This window comes from Mastigoproctus giganteus, chromosome 4 (assembly GCF_048544385.1).
Source record: "Mastigoproctus giganteus isolate SK-2022 chromosome 4, ASM4854438v1, whole genome shotgun sequence".
NCBI classification, from domain to species: domain Eukaryota; kingdom Metazoa; phylum Arthropoda; class Arachnida; order Uropygi; family Thelyphonidae; genus Mastigoproctus; species Mastigoproctus giganteus.
Window position 1 is genome coordinate 145,053,884 of NC_143578.1, and position 18,056 is coordinate 145,071,939.

Below are 18,056 nucleotides of genomic sequence, written 5' to 3' on the forward strand. Positions count from 1 at the left end.
CATATGTCACTGAGTGGGCACTCAGTGACATATGAAATGGATCCACATTTCACATCAAATCCACATTTGCTTTCAAATGTGGATTTGAAAGCAAAAAAATTAGGAGGCATTACTTTCGTACCGGTCCTCATACACTCAGGGTAGTGAAGAATGAAAGACTTGGATGTAATTATGCAGTCTGACATGAAATTCTCTGAGCGGTGCAGTCATGCTGCCAGGATAGCTCATGGTATTATGTCAATGATATACAGAAACTTTGTTAGCAGGGATGAGATGATTATCCCTTGGTATAAGGCCATCGTTAGGCCATACCTTGAGCACTGTATACAGATCTTGAGGCCTCACTTTAGGAAGGATGTAGATATGCTGGAACAGGTGCAGAGAAGGGCACCCAGCCTGGTGAATGGAACAAAAGGATGCTCTTACCTAGAAAGGGTTCAGTTCTTCAAATTTGAGCATCTCAAAACACTTGCAGGAAGATCTGACTGAGGTGTTTAAAGCCTTGAATGGATTGAGTAAGTTGAATATTAATGGCATTCTTGCACTTGCTGAGACTGCACATGTGAGGGGCATAAATTCAAGTTACAGGATAGGAGTGCGGAAGTTTGCCTTAAGCCAGAGGGTGGTGATTGTTGGAACAGACTTCCATCTTTTGCTGCAGAAGTGGAGGGGTTGAATAAATTAAAGGAGACTGGACAAAACCTTGGAGCATACAGATGAGTAAACTCTGTAGTATTTTTTTTTTTTTTTTTGGCTGATACTATATAAGTTTGGATCATTTACCATTACTACTACATAAACTTGTCAACATCCAATCACAGTTCAACTTCAAATTCAAAGTAACTTTCCTTTTGTCTTCATTTGTACTATCTTTTGAAAGCCTTCCTTCTTACGTATTCCTGAAAATTAGTCTATAGTAAGTTAAGTCAACAAAAACAACTATTAAATGAATTTGTTGGATTACTGGTCAAATTATTAAATATGGATATTGTAGGGATATTAAAGATGTGGCATCACTCAAACGTAAGGGATGTAGATTTTGAATATGGGGAGTACAAGGCAGAAAGAACAGACAAGCCAGGAAGGGAATAAGGTTATGCTAAAAAAAAAAAAAAAAAGAAAAACAGAAGAGTAAAGATGCATATAAAATATAAAGCAGCGCATGCAGTTGACATGGGTGGCCAGAGCAATCTTGAATCAATTTGTTGTAACGTAAGCACTGGGAAAACAAAAATTAGAATAGGAGTATGCTATAGGCCTTATGAATTCCAGTCAATATCTGGGAAATTAAAATCTCCCATTATAAGACTCTCTGATTTACTGGCCCACTCTATTTCCCTGTACAGTTCCTTATTATACTCATCAGAGTCATTAGGCCTATAGCACACTCCTACTCTCAATTTTGATCTCCCAATGCTTATGTCACACCAAACTGACTCAACACTGCACTGTCCAGCGATGTCGACTGGCTTCACTTCCTTGGTTTTTATGTGTTTCTTAACTAATAGCATAACCCCTCCCCCCTTCCTATCCTGTCTATCCTTTCTGTAGACGTTGTACTCCCCAAATTGCAGTTCTGCATCCCTTATATCTGTGTGACACCACGTCTCTGATATCCCAACAATATCTGCCTTTGATGTTTTGAGCAACACCTCAAATTCATCAAATTTATTTACTAAACTCCTAGCATTGGTGTACACGCAAGTATACCTGCACCTGTTTCTATTCTTAGCTACCCTAACACAACCCATGTGTTTACTTGTACCGCAATGGCTCCCAGCAGTCTCTGAAATACCATGCATCTTGTTTTTCAGGCTTCTGCTCATTCTAATAGAAGCAGTGCAAGAATCTCTTTCACCTCTGCCAGTGGCTACTGTCAATCTATTGGTCTTTGTCTCCCCCCAAGCTAGCAGTTTTCCGACCCACCTAACACTGCCTCGATAGCATCAGCAAATATTCTTGCACCCTTTCTATTTAAGTGTATCCCATCCCAGATGTAGGATAGACGTGCGGAAATTTGCCTTTAGCCAGCAGGTGGTTGGTTGGTGGAACAGACTTCCATCCCTTGTAGTGGAGGTTGATAGCCTAAATAAGTTTAAGGCTCAGCTGGACAGGTATTTCGAACGAACAGAGGGGTGAAGTGGAAGTGTTTTTTTTTTTTTTTTTTTTTTTTTGGCTGATGCTGCATAAGCTTGCTTTCTTGCATCAAATGCCTCTACTACTAATGCTAATGCTAATAATCTTTATACATTACTATATGGTGTGTGTGCGTGTGTGTGTGTTATACACTATTTTTGTCAAGAATCTTCAATGTCATGAAGTAACATTTTGTGATGGATATACAGTTATTTTCAAACTGCTCACTATTACACCTGTTAAACATCATCATGTAAGAGAGGAATAGCATCTGAAACTGCTTGCTTGCCGAATTATTCAAAACAATTGCTCAAATCTGGCACCTGGCACATCTTGCCAGAGATCTGAGAAATTTTAGTCTATGCAACGTTTGATTGTAAAGATACTAAAGGACAAAATCCTTCATAAAAACATTGAAAATATATGTCCAACTTAAGCAATGGCATTACAAAACACGTTGCGAACATTAATTTTTTTTTTTCTTTTTTTTGTTAGTTGTTGGCGTATCGGCTTCTGTGGCCATAATGCACCTCCCAAGGTTTTTGCACTACTCTGATCCAAGCCCGAAGCGGGATTCAAACCCGCGACCTTTGGGTTGCCAGGCAGGCACTTTACCCACCCGGCTAGCCCAGTCGGCGTGAACATTCATAAATGTAATGATTTCCAGTGCCCCAACCTTAACCTTGCAAAATAGTGTTGAAATTTTTGCACATAATTGTAAACAGAATGCAATGAAACACAATAATTATTAAATAATAACTAATTAACTAAAATAAAAAGGGGTAAAGAAGTTGAGAATTTAAAGAAAAGTTTCGGAAGTTAGAAGGATTTTAAATGTTTTCATTGATTTCCCAGTTATTTCATGCAGTTTCTCAAAAGCATGCAAATCCTTGACATGCTTACCTGACTACAATGTATTCAATTTTTGATTACAAAGATATTAAAGGATAGGAACTGCTATCCTTTCCAGGAAAACATTCAAAATGTTTCTTCCTATCTATACTACAGGCCAACACTGTACCGTAGCATACATGGATGAATTATTTTCCTTCTTTTCTCAGAGTTTATTTAAGGTAAGGAATAAAAACCTTTTTATATAGAATAAGTGTTTGATATTACATATTAACAATATCAGATGTTCAAATTCAGGCTAAACAGCAAATGAATAATTGAAAAATCACAATAATGGAGTTAGCTGTGTGTAATGACAACTTTACCTTTTTATAATGGTACAATCGAAATGTATTCCAAACTTTTCTGCAATGGGCTTAAATACCTATGCATATAAACATTTAAAAAAACTTATCAGGAAACAAGAAAATAATTAAAAAATTAATTGAAAAAACATATCTATCTAAGCATTTTTAAATATTCATTTTAATAATTTCTTAATAACACTAAAAAAAAACTTGTTCTTAGACTTAATGGTTAAAACAAGTTTAAAATTCAAGAAACTCATCTTAATTCAATAGTAAAGATCAAAATAAATTTAAAAAGTAAGTTTTGGGAAGAAAAGTTAGACATGACATGATGTGAAAATAAAATATTTTCACATCATGTCATATTTCACATCACGGCAAGATGTGAAAATAAAATATTTTCACAGCATGTTAAAGACTGGTATGTGCACATAATAGGACTGAGTTTCTAACCATTAGCTTCTTCCATTAGTCCTTCAAACTTTTATTTCTTAATTTATTTTGACTGTTAATAAACCATGTGAACTTAGACAGATGACTTTATAATCTTTCAAATTAACATTTTTCACGCATTAACACTTTTAGGAGTCAGTTTCTGCTAGCAGCCAGCTATGTTAAGTGAGTTTTTTCATGGAATTTTGAAAATCTGTAAAAATTTGTACTAAATACTTTTAAATATTCATTTTTTCTTATTTTTGAGTTGGTTGTCTGACATTAGAGCGAAAAATCAAAATTTATTTAAAAAATAGTAATTTCAAAAAACATTTTTAAAAAAATTGCAAAAAAACCCCAAAAAATGGTTGCTAGTCATTACTTTTTTATATATACATACAGGGTCCAGTCACATTATTATGACCACCTAACTAGTATCTAGAATATGCACCTTTCGCAGCATACACTGCAGCCAGATGCCGTGGGAGGGACTCATTAAGTTCATGGAAGGTTGCTATGGGTATCTGTGACCATGCAGACTGCAGTGCACCCTGGAGTTCCTGTAGGTTCCTTGGTGGAGGATCCATCTGTCTGATGTGTCAATCGAGGTGGTTCCATAGATTTTCAATTGGGTTAAGATCCGGGGAATTCTGTGGCCAAGGGAGTAGCTTGAAGTCTTCATCTTGCTCCTCAAACCACACACGGACAATTCTGGTGACATGGCATGGCACACTGTCTTGCTGATAGATACCACCACCCCCAGGGAACACTGTGTACGGGTGTACCTGATTGGCAACAATCAATAGGTAGCCATTTGCATTCAGAGTGCCCTCCAGAGGTATCAGCAGACCCAAGCCATGCCATGAAAACATTCCCCAGACCATAACACTGCCCCCACCAGCCTGCCTTCTGCCAACAATCGTGTCCTGGTGTCTGTTCTTGGAGGTTTCAGGCCTAATATGCCACTATCCATCCACTCGGTGGAGCAGAAACCGTGACATTGGAGAAGGCCACCCGTTGCCACTCGGCCAGGGTCCAGTGTCGGTATTGCTGTGCAAACCGACGGCATTATTTGTGATGAATGGCCATCAGCATGGATGCTGTCACCAAGTGTCTGCTCCTCAGCCCAATGCGCAACAGGATTCGCTGCACTGGCATGTTAGAGACCTTTCTGGTGACCCTACAGTTCATTGGATGCCAGTTGAGCAACAGCAGCGTGCTGATTGGTCCTGACCAAATGTTTCGGCCAACATTCACCTCTGGGATCAATGGTGCATGGGGCTCCACAATTGGCACATCGGGTCATCAAAACTGTCCCATTCATCCAGTCTTGATACACTTTCACCACTGCAGCATGTGAGCATTTCATAAAGTGCACTGTTTCGGAAATGCTGGCACCTCTGGCCCAATAGCCGATGATCATGCCTTTTTCCAGGTCTGATAGGTCGCATGCTTTTTCCATGACAGAGACTGTTACTGTGTTCTCATATGCCAAACATCAAGCCTTATATGATTGCAGTGCATGAACTTGACATGTGTGCTGTATGATCCGCTAGGCGTGTGTGATGTCTTCTCCTATGGTGAAGCATTACTTATTCAAGGTAGTGAAATATCGTGGCAACTCATGAAGGTATTCATAATATGAGATATACTTAATGATTTATAACTACTTAAGTAGTTGACTAGGTACTGAAATGATGCAATTGCACTAACTTGTATATTAGCTACTATATTTTAACATTACAAACTGTCTACAATTACTTGAAAATAGAGATAAGAAATAGTAGGAAGATTACAGGAAGATTTCAAAGTAGTACCATTAACCACATATATACTTGCAAAAGGGTTAAAAATTGTTAAAAATATATTATTGCTCATTTGTTTGTTCCTTTAACTTCTACTTCATGAAATTTCTACTTCCCAGCCAATTTTTCTTAAATAATTCTTTTGAATATTATATTTCTTTTCATTATTTTCAAGAGGAAATACAAAACAAAACTGCCCTTGTACAGCTAGCTGTTCAACACACAACAAAACGTGCCTACTGAAAAGCAATTATCACATACAATCATTGTTTCTTTGTTCTTTCTTCAAATAAAATCAGGTTACGTTAATTTCAGAAGTATACTGATAATGTTTTCTGACTGACCCAACTACTTTACCATTGAGGAAAAAGCAGCTGATGAGGCAAATTTTAATTTACAAATCTTAAAATATAAATGATAACATTTAGTCCAGCAATTCAGAAATTTTAACATTAAATGCAAAAATTTCAGCCCAAATAGGCTGAAATTTTTGCCCCAGCATGAGGCAGTGGAGTTGCTATTATTCTGCATCACTCCCTATTAAAGACAATTTTACAAATTCGAAAGCATTTCTGTAGTCATGCAATGCCAACTTGCCTAAACCAAGATAGACCTTGGTGCTTTTTAACTGAAACATGTGTGTGTATGTGTGTGTGTGTGCTCTTTTATATAAACACACATAAACGTATAGGCACATTATAGCCAAAGTAGCTTATGCGCCATCAAGCCCCCATAACAACATAAACGTGTGTGTGGGTAAGTACAAGTACAGCAGGCCCTCATTACAATGTAGTTCACTTTACGCTGATTCGCTATAATGCTCTTCTTATATTATAAACCCATATCTGACTATAACACTGTCACAAATCACTATAACGCGATTTTACCAGCAGATTGCATTTTTGGCATATTTAACGAAAATGCTTCATCTGATGGAGTCGATAACTTGAAAATGAATAGCAAAACAGCATTAAAACATTTCCCATGCCAACTTGGGAAATTTTACCACGCTCAGTGAAAATTTCTCGCACGCTAATTTAATTGCAGTACAGTGACTTGTTACGTAGTTCCAAGATCAACATTTTAAAAAATGATCAAGTATATTGCTTGTAATATTTACGTTATATGCATTTATCCAAAGTCTAGTCATCACTCAGTACAGTATTAGGCATCGTGGGTAATGGACAGTTTACTCGAACATTGAATCATCATTAATGCAACCAATGCAGTTACATTTTCGAAGAGTTAATAATGGCAGATAAGAATGAAAAAACAACATCTGGATGCAGCACGAAGACTACAAATGTAAGAAAAAGACTGAATTTGAAAATTAAATTAGACATTTTGAAGCGAATCAATTCCAGTCAATGACAAGCGGATGTGTGCCATAATTTAGGGCTGGCAGGTTTAACTGTAAGAACAATTATAAAAATAAAGAATTAACTTTAGCAGCAAGAAAGACAGCTGTTTCATTGGAAGTAACTAGGGCTAGGCCAACTATTAGGATTGAAATGGAGAGATTAACTAATTTTATTGAAGATAGTATCCAACACAGAATTCCATTAATTATAAAAAAAATAAATAAATAAAAAAAAAAAACAGATTAGCCTATATGATGATCTGAAGAAAGCTCACCGAAAGAAAAAAAAAGAAAAATGTGGAACCATTTAAAACCAATAACGGCTGGCTGAATAGATTTAAAATCCAGGGAGAAACCGCAAGTGCAGATCAAGGAACCGAAACTTTCAAAAAAGAACTTGTTAAAATTATTGAAGAGGGGTATTTGTGTTATACTTCTCAACAAGCTTTTAACATAGATGAAGCAGGACTTTTTTTGGAAACGAATGCCTAAAAGAAGGAAAAAAACATGCCAAGTTTCAAAGCGGTGAAGGATCGGCTGACTTTATTGTTGGGTGGTATTTTAAATTAAAACCCCTTTTAGTTTTCCAGGAAGAGGGCTAAAGTACAACCCAAAATCGACACATTTTTCATGATTAAATTCACCAATTAAATTAAATCAATTAAAATCAATTAAATTCATGATTTTAATTGGAATTTTAAGTTTAATTTTGATACGTAAGTAGTTACCACATAATTATATACATATGTAATGCAGAATATTTTATATATACAAATATTTGAATATTAAATATTTTGACCGACATTTTTGTGCATCTTTTCACTACAGTTTATTATTGATTAGGAAATATCCTATGGCACTGACCGCAACCAGGGTAGGATTACCCATTAAGGCAATGAGGCACTGACTAGGGACCCCAGGCTTTGGGGGCCCCCAAGCCAAGACATTTTCCTATAGTGTTCTAAAATAGATTAATGTTTTCAGTAAACACCATAAAAATCTTGATTATTTTAAGCGAAAAATTTTTAAAAACAATTATTACGTTTTAATACGTATTTTGAACAGCACAGACTATCTACGCTTTAAATAATGCTGCAATACCAAAGGCTGTAATGAGCCAAGAGCGATTAAATGCCTTTATCGCTAATTTCCATTGAACACGAGTTTGCCGAAAAAATAAACTTTGAAGTCAATAAAAAAATTCACAAAGTAAATTTGTAAAAACAACATAAATTATTCATTAAACTAAAAAGTTTTATTATTTATCATCCTTTAACCCTTTAACAGGCAGAAAAATCCAGAAGTTCAAAAAATTCAAAAGTACAAAATTTCATTTATTTGCTACCTAACTTTTATTTTTTTTTTTTTTATTCTTTTTTTTTGGGGGGGGGTCCCAAATATAATTTGCCTGGGGGCCCCAACTATCCTTAATCCGCCACTGACTGCAACTCACAAATACATATGTTACCTTATGGGAATGCGGTGCTCGCTTAGCACGGATTTACTTAGTGCTGTTTTTTCAGAACAAATTATCAGTGTTAAGCAAGGGTCACCTGTATGTGCTATTAATACCTTAACACATTTGCTGCTGCTTATGTTTGTAAGGGTCCTTGGTTCAATCAGTGTTCTGCTATTGAACAGTTGTTCATTTCATGTGCCTTTCCTTTTACAGCACTGTTTTATTGACCACAATTGAATGGATCCATATTTGCATTAACGCAAAAAAAATTGCAGTTTGTTTGATCTAAGTTTGCATTCTGGCAGCAAACATGTTAAAATAAAAATAAATGGAAATGAACAGTCAAGATGAATGGGGATACTATCGTCAAGTGTGGATGGAATAGAAATTTGTGCTTACAATTTTTTCTGAATTAAATGCAGTTTATGATAGACAAAAAAAAAAAAAAAAAAGTAGTAATGACATACTACTTTAATTATCCCCTTATACATGGCTGTGGTTAAGCTGCATCGTAAGTAAGGTATACAGGTCTGGAGGCCTCACTTCAGGAAGGATGTAGATCTGCTGGAATGGGTACAGAGAAGGGCAATGAGATGAGAAGAACAAAGGGGTGTTCTTACCTTGAAAGGCTTCAGTTCTGCAAATTGAAATGTCTGGAGACTAGGCACCTTGCGAGGTGATCTGATTGAGGTGTTTAAGGCATTGAACAGACTGACTAAATACTGATTGCATTCTTCCTCTTGGTGAGACTACACACGAGGGGGTATAAATTCAAATTGAGGAAGACTGGTTGGTTGCAGGATAAATGTGCAGAAGTTTGCCTTCAGCCAGCAGGTGGTTGATTGTTAGAACAAACTTCCATTTGTTGCTGTGGAAGTGGGTAGTTTGAATAAATTCAAGGAAGGAGTAGATAACTTCTGGGAGAGTATAGATGGGTGAAGTGTGTAGGGTTTTTTTTTTTTTTCTCCTCCTTGGCTGATGCTTTATAAGCCTGCTTTCTTGCATTATTTGCTACTACTAATACTAATTCTATAAAATCTGTAAATAATCAGCTTGCTAAAGATGCTATGCAATATAGAACAAAAGAATTAAATCATGGAACACTCAGGATAATATCTTAAATTAAATAATTAAATCAAGAACACCCAGCATGATATTTTGCAAATGATTTAATGATTTCTTTAATTAAAACTGACCAAGAAAAGCTTTAATCAAAATTTTCATCATTTCCCTCACCTGTCATGCATGTTGAATGCCTGTCTGTGTCTCCATCTCAATTTAATACCAGCTCCTATTCAACCACATTACTATTTGTAGAAATCTCAACTAAAAACTGATTTTGTCGGTTTGAAGTCTGCTAAAAAAAAAAAAAAGTACAGACTGATAACTTACTAACTCACTATTCACAAAAATGTGAAAAGTCTGCCTTCTCCCTCACTTACAGCTACCACTAGCTGCAAACACAGCTGTGCCTTATTCTAATTTACACCTTTGTAAAATGACCAAAGCAGCCATTATATCTGAAGTACCTCAGCTCTTTCACACTGGCTTCAAAAGTTACTTATTCAGAAAAGTTAGCTTCTAATAACAATTCTGACTCAATGAACAACACTGCTTGTGGTGCTTCCTCTGCTGCACTTATTAGCAAGCATCTCTTAGTCATAAATCTTTTGCTTCTGTTTCAACATACACAACAACAAAAGGAATCCCACCTTATTCGGGGCCTCCGTAGCCAGGTGGGCAGGAGCAGCAGTGCGTAGCACACGCTTCTTGATTAGACTGGGGTTCGAGCCCGTGACCACCAAATACGGATGATGCTGAAAGGTCAGGGAATGACCACCACATATCCCTGGAGCAATATGGCCTTAGTTGCTAATGCTCCTAAAAACCAAATAACAACAACAACCCACCTTATTCATGATGAAACAAAGCCAATGTCTAGAATGAGAAAATCAAATAATACTAAAAAAAAAACTTCCATCTGTCATTGTAGAAGTTGATAGCTTAAATAGATTCAAGGCAGAACTAGACAAACCTTTGGATGAGTGAATGGGTGAAATGAGAAGGGGTTTTTTTTTTTTGTTTTTTTTTGGCTGATGCTATATAAGCTTGCTTTCTTGCATCATGTGTCTATGCTAATGCTAAAATGCACTGCATTTCTCTGATCAGTTCGAAATAATAAAACAGAATATTCAAGGAAAATTAAAGAATTTAAAATTTACAAACACCACTTTCAACCAAGCCTTAAAGGCAGTTCCCAAAAAGCCAATCTTGTTCTTACTCGTTCAGATTCAGATACCACCGAAGGCGATATACAATCTTACAGTTTTGATGAAACCTATCAAATCAAACTAAGTCTTCAACCAAAATTCTCATTACCTTGATCAATATGCAACCTTTCTTATCACTTTCAGTGAATCCCATGTAAATGTTTTATTTCATTAGCATAATGCTAATGCTAATTTGATCCTGCTACTTACCCAGATGGGACCTGGTCTTACCATACATAAATCTTCAGTCAAAAAACAAATTTAGTCCTATGGATTCTGAAAGGTCAGCACAGCAATTAAATCATTCCACTGTAACTACACACAATCATTCACACAACCCATTTACTAAATCTGCTATGTAACATAACTCTTGTATCAACAGTAGTAGTAGTAGTAGTGGCATGTGATGCAAGAAAGCAAATGTATGAGCTTATGCAGCATCAGCCAAAAAAAAAAAAAAAAAAAAAATCACACCATTCCCTCCAAATGCCTGTCCAGTTCCTCCTTAAATTTATTCAACCTATCAACTTCCACAATGACAGATGGAAGTTTGTTCCAGCAATTAACCACCCGCTGGCTAAAGGCAAATTTCCGCACATCTATTCTACATCTGTCTTTTCTTAATTTGAATTTATGCCCCCTTAGGTTCGTAATCTGAACAAGTGGAAGGATCCCGTCAGAATTCAGCGTGCTCAACCCATTCAAGGCCTTATATACCTCAATCAGATCACCGCGCAGGTGCCTAGTCTCCAGCCACTGCAATTTGCAGAACTTAAGCCTCTCTTGGTAAGAGGATCCCTTCATTCCCCTCACCAATCTTGTTGCCCTTCTCTGTACACTCTCAAGCAAATCGACATCCTTCCTAAAATGAGGCCTCCAGACCTGTACGCAGTACTCAAGGTGTGGCCTGACCATTGCCTTATACAGAGGGATAATCACCTCCTTTTCCCTGCTAGCAAAATTCCTATATATCATTGACAAAACCCCATGACCTGCCCTGGCACCTGTCTGCATTGCTCAGAGAACTTCATATCTGACTGCACAATTACTCCCAGGTCTTTTTCATTTTCTACCACCTTAAGTGTAGTACACACAGTTGGTACATTTCTCTGGGGTTACTTCTACCCATATGCAGTACTTTGCATTTGTCAAGGTTAAACTTCAGTTGCCACTTCTTAGCCCATCTGCCCAAATTATCTAGATCCTGTTGCAGTAGCACACTGCCATTACTGTCATTAACAACCCTGCCAACCTTTGTATCATCTGCAAACTTCGACATTAAGCCTGATATACCTTCATCAATATCATTGATAAATATACAAAACAACAGTGGACCTAACACCGAACCCTGTGGGACTCCACTAATAACATTAGTCCAAGAAGAGCAGCACCCATTGATTACCACCCTCTGTCTTCTCGCACTTAACCATCCTTTTATCCATTGTAGCAACTTACCCTTAATACCATTCTGCTCCAATTTGTACAATAGTCTTCCATGCGCAACAGTGTCAAACGCTTTCCTGAAATCCATATATATGATATAAAAATTATTTTTTGCATCCAGTTCCTTTGTAACCACATCATAATATCCTATCAAATTTGTCAGACAAGACTTTCCCTTAACAAACCCATGCTGTGTCTGAATTATTGCTGCAGTCTTGTCTAGATGATCCTGCAATGCATCTTTAACCAGTGACTCCATTATTTTACCCGGAGCAGAAGTTAAACTAACTGGTCTGTAATTACTCGTGTTACCCTTTGATCCCCCTTTGTGAATTGGGGATACATTTGCACATCTCCAGTCCATGGGAACCTCCCCTGAGTCCAAGGATGCTCTCATAATTATGGCTAAGGGTTTGCTTAGTTGCTTTGCCGCCTCCTTTAATATAACTGGATAGATTCCATCCATCCCAGGTGCTTTTCTTACGTTTAACTTCAACAATTTCCCTTCCACTTTGCTCTCAGTTATTACAAGATCATTAAGCACCCTGCTACAATTTGATAACCTTCTGCCATTTTCAAACCTTAATAATTCCTCACATGTGAATGTAGATGCAAAATACTCATTCAGTTTGTTTGCTATCTGAGCAGGATCATCAACAGTCGAATCATCGATGTCAAGTGGACCAATCAGATTCATCCCCTTCCTTTTAGAGTTTATATAAGTAAAGAAATCCTTGCTGTTTTTCTTAGCATCTTTTGCGAAGGATTTCTCGTAATCTGCCTTCGCCTGCCGAACCTCCTTTGTGACCTGATTACAGATTAACTTATATCTGCCATAGGCTTCTGAGTCGCTTGATAATTTATATGCATTCCATGAATTTTTCTTCTCTGTTACGAGTCTCATTAGTTCATTTGACAACCATTTAGGCCTAAACCTTGAACAATATTTCTTAATAGGTATGAAACTTTTAGTAGCACCCACGATAAATTCCTTGAATGCTTCCCACTTAGAATTTACTGTTGGTAATATCGTCAGTTGATCCCACTGTACAGAATTTAAAAACTGTCGGAGACCACTGTACTCGCCTTTACGGAAGCAAAAACCCTTTCCTTTACCCCTGATGGTAATTAAATCTTTAAGTAAATCCCACGTTAGTACACTGTGATCACTGCCACCTAGTGGTTCTTTTATCTGCAAATTCCTAATACATGAATGATCACTGCTGATAACCAGATCAAGAGTATTACTTTCTCTGGTTGCCTCTCGAACATGCTGCTGCAGAAAACAATCATCCAATAAATCCACAAAAGTTTGACTAGTGTGTGAGTGACCAACCACAAGTTCCAGTCAATATCTGGGAAGTTAAAATCCCCCATTATAAGACATTCCGATTTACTAGCCCACTATTTCTCTGTACAATTGTTCATTGTACTCATTCAAGTCATTAGGCCTATAACATACTCCTACTCTAATTTTTGCTTTCGCAGTGCTTTTGCACACCAAACTGACTCAACAGTGCACTGTTCATCTATATCAACTGGATGCACTTCTTTTGATTTTATGTTTTTCTTTATTAACAGCATAACACCTCCTCCCTTCCTATCCTGTCTATCCTTTCTGTACACCACAAATACCAGTAAAACCAGTACAATTACAATAATAACAGAGGTCCTGAAACATTATATCTTAATTTTTTCTTATCAGAACTGCAGGAGTATTCTTGCTCATATCTCAGAAATCAAACTTGCTCTTACATCTGCTGCATTTCAATTCTTAATTCTAATAGAAACATGGCTCACTCCCAACATACTAAATAGTGAGATTGTAGCCTCATTATTCAATATTAACAGGCTTGATAGAATAATAGTTGGATATTATAACAACTCCACTTCCCCAGCATGAGGCAGTGGAGTTGCTATTATTCTGCATCACTCTCTATTAAAGACAATTTTACAAATTTGAAAGCATTTCTGTAGTCATGCAATGCCAACTTGCTTATTGGTGGTTATTGTGATCTACCTTCCCTCATCTATTTCAAACTCACAACTTTCAATTCTTGAAATGGAACTTGAACAGTATATAACTGCATTCCTCCCAAATACTATATTTGTTACTCTTGGGGACTGCCGACCGGGCTAGCCGGGTGGGTAAAGCACCTGCCTGGCAACCCAAAGGTCGCGGGTTCGAATCCCGCCTCGGGCTTGGATCAAAGTACTGCAAAAACCTTGGGAGGTGCATTATGGCCACAGAAGCCAATGCGCCAATAACTACCAAAGAAAGAAAGAAAAAACTCTTGGGGATGTTGACCCCAAGAAATTCTGAATTACCTACAACCTTTTTTTCTTAACCAATTATTGCAAGTTTAGAAAGAAAACAATATTGTTTTCTTCCTAAACATGCCTCTCATTTTCTAGACCTCGTATTTTCTGTTCACTATGTTATACTTCTTCTTCGGTCCTTAGCTGGCGGCTGGAGGAGGCAGTTGGCCACGCAACCAGTATGCTGCTGTAGGTGCCGCAGGGCTTCGGACTTGCTCTGTGATGTTCTTCCATGCTTTACAATCCATGGCATCAGTCCTGGCCTGATTAAGGTCGAGACGTCGGCTCTTCAGGTCATTTTCCACTTGCTTGGCCCACGTTTTCCTAGGTGCGGTCCGTTGAATGCTCCATTGGGTGGGTCGTCTCCAAAGGAGTGTGGATGGTATTCTATTTACACCCATTCTACATACGTGGAGGAACCATCTAAGCCTTTGCTTCTGGATTTGGTCGGCGATGGTTGTTTGCTGTTGGCATCTGGCGCGGATGGTATCATTAGTGATGTGGTTGCGAAGTGAGATGCCCAGGATCTGCTGCAGGCATCGCATTTGGAATACCTCAAGTTTGTTTAAATCTAGCTTGAGACAAATCCATGTTTCCGATCCATAAAGGAGAATGGGCAGGATCAAAGTCCGGAAGAGTCTGATTTTAGTCTTTGAGGAAATGTTGGTCTTCTTCCACAGACACCATTTGAGAGAGGCGAACGCAGTGGCCGCCTGTCCAATTCTGCTGTGGATCTCCACGGTGGATGCAACTTTCTTCTCCTGGACCAGCGACCCAAGGTATTTAAAGTCCTGCACTTGCTCGATCTGGACGCCTTCGAGATAGATGATGGCTTGCGACCCGTCTGTTGTCAGGGCCTTTGTCTTATCAGCATTGATCTTCAACCCGTATGGCCGGGCAATGCGGCCAATGTCACAGAGGATGTCCGTGGCTTCAGCGTCGTTTCTGGCAAAGATAGCACTATCGTTGGCAAACATCAAGCCAGTCACATAGTGATCCTTGCCATATTGTATACCCCGTCTGTTGCTGAATGCTTGCCTCATAATGGTGTCAACCACGATGTTAAAAAGCAATAGGGAGGCCACGTCCCCTTGGTGGACTCCAGTTTGGATGGTAAATTCCTCAGATAAATCATTCTGGATGCGCACCTGGCTGGTTAAACCATTGTATGCAGTTTGGAGGAGTGTGATGACTTTTCAAGGTACATGTTCGACCTCTAGCAATTTCCATAAGGCAGGCCGGTGGACACAGTCGAAAGCAGACTTAAAGTCAATAAAAACAATGACGGCTCGCTGTCCATACCGGATACTCTCCTCCATCAGTTGACAGATGGCGAAGATTTGATCACAGCATCCTCGCCCGGGTCTAAATCCCGCCTGTTCTTCTCGACTGGTTTGCTCACGATGTTTTTTGCAGCCTTGACTGAATGATCTTCGTATACTGCTTGCCTCTTCAGATCATCTGCCTCTGCAATTTCAGCTTATACTGAACTTTTCAAATAGAATGATCAATAAATCCCTCTGTCACTTCTCACATCATGTTCTTCAACTTCAAATATATTAATTGGCTTCAGATTTCTCATGAATTATGGTATTTACACCAAAATAATTAATTTAAATGCAAGATCCTAATCTCATCTGTGATATTCTGTAAAACAATATCTTTTTTTTTTTTTTTTTTGGTTCTTAACAAATTTCCTACCCACCGTAAATCTAATAAAGTTTGTAGATATCCCTAGTTCTCTATAATGAGGCTGCTAAACTGTTCAATTCAAAACTCAGAGCTCATGGATCCTGGAGGCAACTACCAATGTATCAGTGCTATTTCAAATTTTCTACCTTAAGAAGAAAACTGAAATTATTATTAAAATGTGATTGGTCCTACTTTATTCAAAATACTGAGGTCAATAATAATAACATTAACCATTTCTGGGTTTACCTAAAGCTTGCTGGAATTCCTGCTGCCAATAATCACACTGGTCCATATCCTTCAGCATCAATTATTTATCCCTCTAACAACTTTAGTGATCTATCTACTGATAGTCTGACTGAATTTGAATTTTCTGACCATGTAATTTTTCTAACTTTAAACAAATTCAAACTTATGTACTATACTAATCCTGATAAATTACCTATGGCCTTCTGGAAACACACATATTTCTCTTAGCTCTCAGTTATATCTTATTAAAGCCTGTTTCTTGACCGGAACTCTTCCTGAATGTCTTAAAGAGTCCTCCATCATTCCTATCTTTCAAAAAAGGATGACAAAACATTAGTTTCATCTTATTGTCCTATAATCTGTATAATGCCTTGCCAAATTGATAGAAACTGCTATTTTCATCCAGCTATCTGCTTTGCTAAAGGGTGTTTTCAAAGTGAGCACCATGGCTTTTTAAAAGGAAAATCAATTACAATTAATCTACTTTATTTTTCTCATATTTTGCAATGATTGTAACCTGCAACTTGACACAATCTACTTTGCTTTGAGTAAAGCATTTGATACTGTTCCAACTGATCTTATTTTAACCAAACTGTCTAATTATAGCACCAAGGACTGGCTAGTATATCTTTTATGCTCCTGTATCATCTGTATGCATATTAAAGTATAGGGTAATACTTTACTATGTAATGTCCCTAGTAAAGTATGCCCTATACTTTACTATGGTACACTACAGAACAGTGTGAAAAGTGCAGTAAGAGAATGAAAAGTGCAGTGAAAATTCATCATTTTTGTCAGTTATGTAATTTTTCACTTTGAAAATACCATTTAAGGACTTCAGCAAAAATGTGCTTAATTTCTTAAATTAGCTTAATTGTGTGCAACTAAACATCTTTTCATCAAAAAATAACCAGAAATAAGTGTTATTCCCTATCCCTTTCACAATTAAAGAGAGGTATCTCTCAGGGTTCTGTCCTGAGGGACATTCCTCACTTATGATGATGATATCAAAATTCACTCCTATATCTACCTTGTCAGATTGCATGAATCTTCATGCAATCCAATGTAGTAGATATAGGGAAGAAAATCCACAATCTGACAAGGCCTGTGAACATGTGTTCAATTGACCTTTAATGGTCTTCATGTAAACTTTGAAAGGTGCTTTATTCTTACTTATCATGATAAGCAATCTTTTATAACATTTGATTATTGCTTGGGAACTAATTCTATCAACTGAATCTTTGAAATTAGAGATTTGGGTGCTAATTTCATCATCATGTTACTTATGGTTCTCACTTACTCTCTATTTCTAAACTTGCTGCTCGTATATTAGACTAACTTAAATGTACAATTAGGGATTTAGGCAAAGTTGCTCCTATGATTACTATTTACAAACTGTATGTTCTACTAATCACATATTCACCACATATTCAACAGTAGAATATGTGTTGGTCTCATTAAAATTTTGGAAGGTCTGCGATCCAATTTTCTGATTTATCTGCTATACGTCTCAATTAAACTGTTTTACTAAATCCTATAATGACTACTGCACCCATTTTCATTTACTGTATTTAAAACATCAACAGACTATAATGGATTCCAGCCTTTTGAATAAAATTATTTTCAGCTCCACTGATTTTCCCAACTCTTAAAACATATCGACTTTAATTGCCCTGCAAGACCTCTTAGCGACTT

The 18,056-nt window shown here is 37.4% G+C and overlaps 1 protein-coding gene across 3 annotated transcripts in view; it reads right to left on the minus strand.

The window, feature by feature from the left end:
• LOC150087110 (RNA 3'-terminal phosphate cyclase-like) overlaps nucleotides 1-18,056 on the minus strand; it is a 184,844-nt gene that overhangs the window by 89,344 nt on the left and 77,444 nt on the right. For all 3 annotated transcript variants that reach the window (XM_090372968.1, XM_090372967.1, XM_090372966.1), the window contains exon 5: nucleotides 3,354-3,412. In XM_090372968.1, coding sequence (XP_090229094.1) covers nucleotides 3,354-3,412 — 59 coding nt within the window. The remainder of the gene's footprint in view (nucleotides 1-3,353; nucleotides 3,413-18,056) is intronic.